The 3963-nt window shown below is 39.8% G+C and overlaps 1 protein-coding gene across 1 annotated transcript; it reads right to left on the reverse strand.

The window, feature by feature from the left end:
* Positions 1-1351: 1351 nt before the first annotated feature.
* LOC115393736 (zinc transporter ZIP11-like) lies at positions 1352-2622 on the reverse strand. The gene is made up of 5 exons (XM_030098845.1): positions 2572-2622; positions 2395-2453; positions 1780-1878; positions 1549-1707; positions 1352-1457 (listed from the first exon to the last, which is right to left on the reverse strand). The coding sequence occupies exons 1-5, from the start codon at positions 2620-2622 to the stop codon at positions 1379-1381; spliced, it is 447 nt and encodes a 148-aa protein (XP_029954705.1). The 3' UTR covers positions 1352-1378.
* Between the last annotated feature and the right edge of the window lie 1341 nt (positions 2623-3963).

Raw genomic sequence — 3963 nt, forward strand, 5'->3', positions numbered from 1 at the left:
TTAAACGTTTGACCACTGAACGTGTCCTCGTGCTGTGTTCATGGTAATCACCCTGCAGCAGGAAGCTGTTTCATGGATCGTAGTTTTTTTATCCAAGAAGAACTGTCTGCTCTATTTAAAGCAGTCACAAAGCACCCAGTCAATTTATAACAAGATGGTTTTGCCTTATTTTCCTCAATGATTATTAAAGAAAGTGATCTGGAGTCTTGGACAAGCAGACATCAGGTTTGGATTCAATTGTTTATGTATCCCACTGCTCCTGATGCAGTGCATTCTATGAGAAGTAACAATGGAAAAGACCAGGAGGCTGGCGTGAAATTACAAATAGTCAGAAAAAGACACTCCCTGGGACTTACTATGAACGGCTGATCTGTTCAAAGGGCCAGTAAAAGGGAAGGATGTTTACAGATTTTAAAAATTCTCTTTTGATGAGGAAGCTGGAGTCCAATGACAATTAGACATGGTAGCAGGAAGTGAAGAAGAGGCTTTTTGAGACTTTAATCTGTTTGAAGGACCAATAGAAGGCAAGGATGGATACTGAAGCTTCGATTTGACTGAAATGGAGAGAACAGGTGAAATTTCAAAAAAATATTGGCTGGGCTGAATTGGGTTTTTTGATGCAGGAGTAATGTTTATTTCCTTTGAATTGCCAATTTTTCATACGCTGTCTTGTCTTCAGGTGAAAATAGATTGTTGAATTATATAAATACCTCAAATGTTCTTCTGTTAATTTAACAGATTTTAACATCAACAGGAAACTTGAATGCAGAAACGTCTTCTTCTTAGTTTGTTATAGAAAACAAACAGTTCACAAACAATTAATGAGAGCACTGTTAAAATTATACGAATTCCGAAATCTGTAGCTTCAAAAAGTCAAGTTTTCATGTTTTGTACTGCATGAATCACATTGTGCTTCACTGGTTTTCAAAAGGCAACATCAAGTCATTCATTTGGAGAACCAGTAAACATCAATCAGAGCATTAAACTTTAAGCATCACCACCTTGAGAAAACTGGAAAAAAGCAAGCTGAAACACACTCATTCACCTTTTGAATGATGTTTTTGACAAAGACTTCAAGAAGAAACATTCACCAGTGTTGACATTTGAATTATTCCTTCAAGATATGATTTTAAATTAAAGAAAAGTGTCCACTGTTCTTCCACTGCACATATTAATTGTAATAAAGAGAGATGTTCAAGGACGACTGCATTTTCAACTTGTTTTAAAAAACACTTCTACATTTCCGGCCGTCAGCTTCAAGTGGCAACGATTCTGACTGAAGTGAAAAACTTCATTTGGTCCTTTTATAAAAAACGGAGGTCAGCATCATTGTGATGTGATCATGGCCACCGAGGGTTGGACGAGCGTCACGGTGGAGTCAGCCGAGCCCTACGTCCAGAGACATCATCACCACGAAGCCCAGGATGGAGGTCCAGGAGGCCAGCTTCCCGTTTCCACTGGAGAGAAGGAGCAACAGAGCAGGAGGAAGACGTGAAGGAAACCTCTGATGCATTTTCACTTGAAACCATCCACTCGCTTCTCTCTCACCTGACTTGAGCTTCTGGAATAATGTCGTCCACCACCACGTAGACCATCGCCCCGGCAGCGAACGCCAAAGCGTAGGGCAGCAGAGGTTCTGCCAACACGACAGCGAGGGCGCCCAGCAGCCCGGCAGCAGGTTCAACCATGCCGCTCAGCTGCCCGTACCTGAGGGGGAAACACTGGCGGTCATGGCACAACCCTTCAACCTCTGCAAACAACAGGCGGCACGTCTTCTACCAGAAAGCTGTCCATGTCGACACTCCCGAACCCCGGAGCGGCAGGCTAACCGCCAAGCCTTCTGGGAAGTTCTGGATTCCAATGCCGATGGCCAAATTTCTGTCGAAACACAAATAACATCAGTGATAATAAGTGAATGAACACGTGATGCTAAAAATGTGTGCAAATATGTACACACACTTTTCTCCAGTTTCAAAGTTCTTGTTTTTACATTTAGAGGTCATTTGAAGAGAACCACAAAGAAAATAAAGGACACCGGGGCACCAGGACTACGAGAAAATGCATGTATTTTGTTTAAAGAAATATTTAAAGATCTAATAAAAGCACATTCCTCTGAATCTCTCAAGATATTCCATGACAGAAGTGAAAACTTTGACTTTCTCGTGAGGACAAACGGAAAACAAAGATCAAAAACATTTTGAACACTCATCTTCACAAAATAAAATAATGAAGAGATTATTTTTCAAACTGTGAATCAGTCAAATCCATGTCCAATCCATATTTTCTTTCAATAAAAGATGCAGAAAATATCCTGCAATTTTTGAAGGAAGGGGGAAAATTCAAAAGGCCTCATTCGAAAGTAAAAAGAACATTTATCTGTTCTTTTATCTGAACACAGCGATCATGACTTCATTGTACAGCAAGTCGGCAGCAGAGGAAAGAAAAGTCTGCATCTGGTGACAGATCACTGAGAGAACTTTTACATTAAGAGTGAAAAAAAAACCATGCAGAGTAAACAGAGTAGTGACAACAGATTTCGGAAAGTCCTGTTTGGACTTTCACAGTTCTCACCTTTTGATGCCTTTCCTCTAATCTCTTGGCTATGTCAACAGATCTCTTCATTGGTGCAATGTGAACTTTAATCCACACTGTTCAAACTTTCCACTAATAAATAAACAAAATTTACTGGATCGTCTCAGACAGAAGAAATTAACCAGAACTACTCATCTTTGGAGGTGCTTGAGGTAAGCAGTTATCTGTTTTCAGCCTCATTTGATAGTTTTGGTGAGTTAATATACTTTTAATTGATGTTATCATTACAATTATATGTATTTATTGATGTTCAATTAAAAAAAAAATCAGCCAAGAACAAGTGCAGACCTTCACAATGGGAGTCACCAAGAGTTAATTTAACCTTTTTCAATTCTTGCTCAATAACCAAGTCATTCATGTTGAAGATTTATTCTCGTGATTTTGTGTGAAAATACTTTCTCAGTACAATCCAGCTACCCTGACATTGACAGGTACTTTGTCAAAAAGAAGTTCCAATATACTTCTGATGACAGAACAGAGATAACATGAAATGGAACGGAGCGACACCAGTAGCTTGTGCTACATGATACATTGCTGGTTCTTAATCTTTACAGGGAATTTATGTTTTTTCTGTGCAACAAGTTGAATGAAGGTCTTTTATCTTATTTGATCAGCAGCACATAAGAATTTGTTTAAAGAGATGGTTCTTTGGTTCTAGTTTCCTCTACGACTACAAGAAGAAGAAGAAGAGATCAACATGGGGCACGAGTTTTCATATCAAAGGCCGCCACTCAACTACCCCAGATATGTCAATGCACTGCTGTCTCCAGACCACTGGGAGGGTTTTGCGATTGACAGGTTGGAAAGTTGGCAAAAACAAATCCAGAAAAAAAATCTGTCGATTTTCGGTTTTTGACCACAATTTGCACAAAGACATGTCAAAGCTGCATAATTAATGTTCATATGAAAGTAATTATGATGAAAATATCTAACAAACTGACATCTCCTCTCAGTTCCCTGCAGAGATTCTCTGGACTCAATTCGACTGCAGAGCTGATTGCTTACAGAGACCAGGTTTTGTATGAAGTGACACCGACAGATATTGGAAGTCCTGTGGAAAGACTGGGTCGATCATTGAGTGGCTTTGCAGCGGTGCCCCAAGCCGTGGGACTGGGGGCTCTCGTCATTTCCCTGATCTTGGAGATAGTTGGAAAGTCCATGAATAAAAAGACCCTGGGAACAGCTGAGATGATAGAGAGGGTGTTTGCCCAGGAGAAAGCCAGAGAGGTGAGAACTTTCAAGTCTTCGCAGTAATAAACCCATATTTTGAGCTTGTCACACAACATAGTATGATAATTGACCAGCAGTTCAGTTGGAAAGGTTAAAACTTTACTTGAATAAACAGAATAAGCTGATTGATTAATTTGTGGT

Source organism: Salarias fasciatus, chromosome 8 (genome assembly GCF_902148845.1).
Source record: "Salarias fasciatus chromosome 8, fSalaFa1.1, whole genome shotgun sequence".
Taxonomy (NCBI): Eukaryota; Metazoa; Chordata; class Actinopteri; order Blenniiformes; family Blenniidae; genus Salarias; species Salarias fasciatus.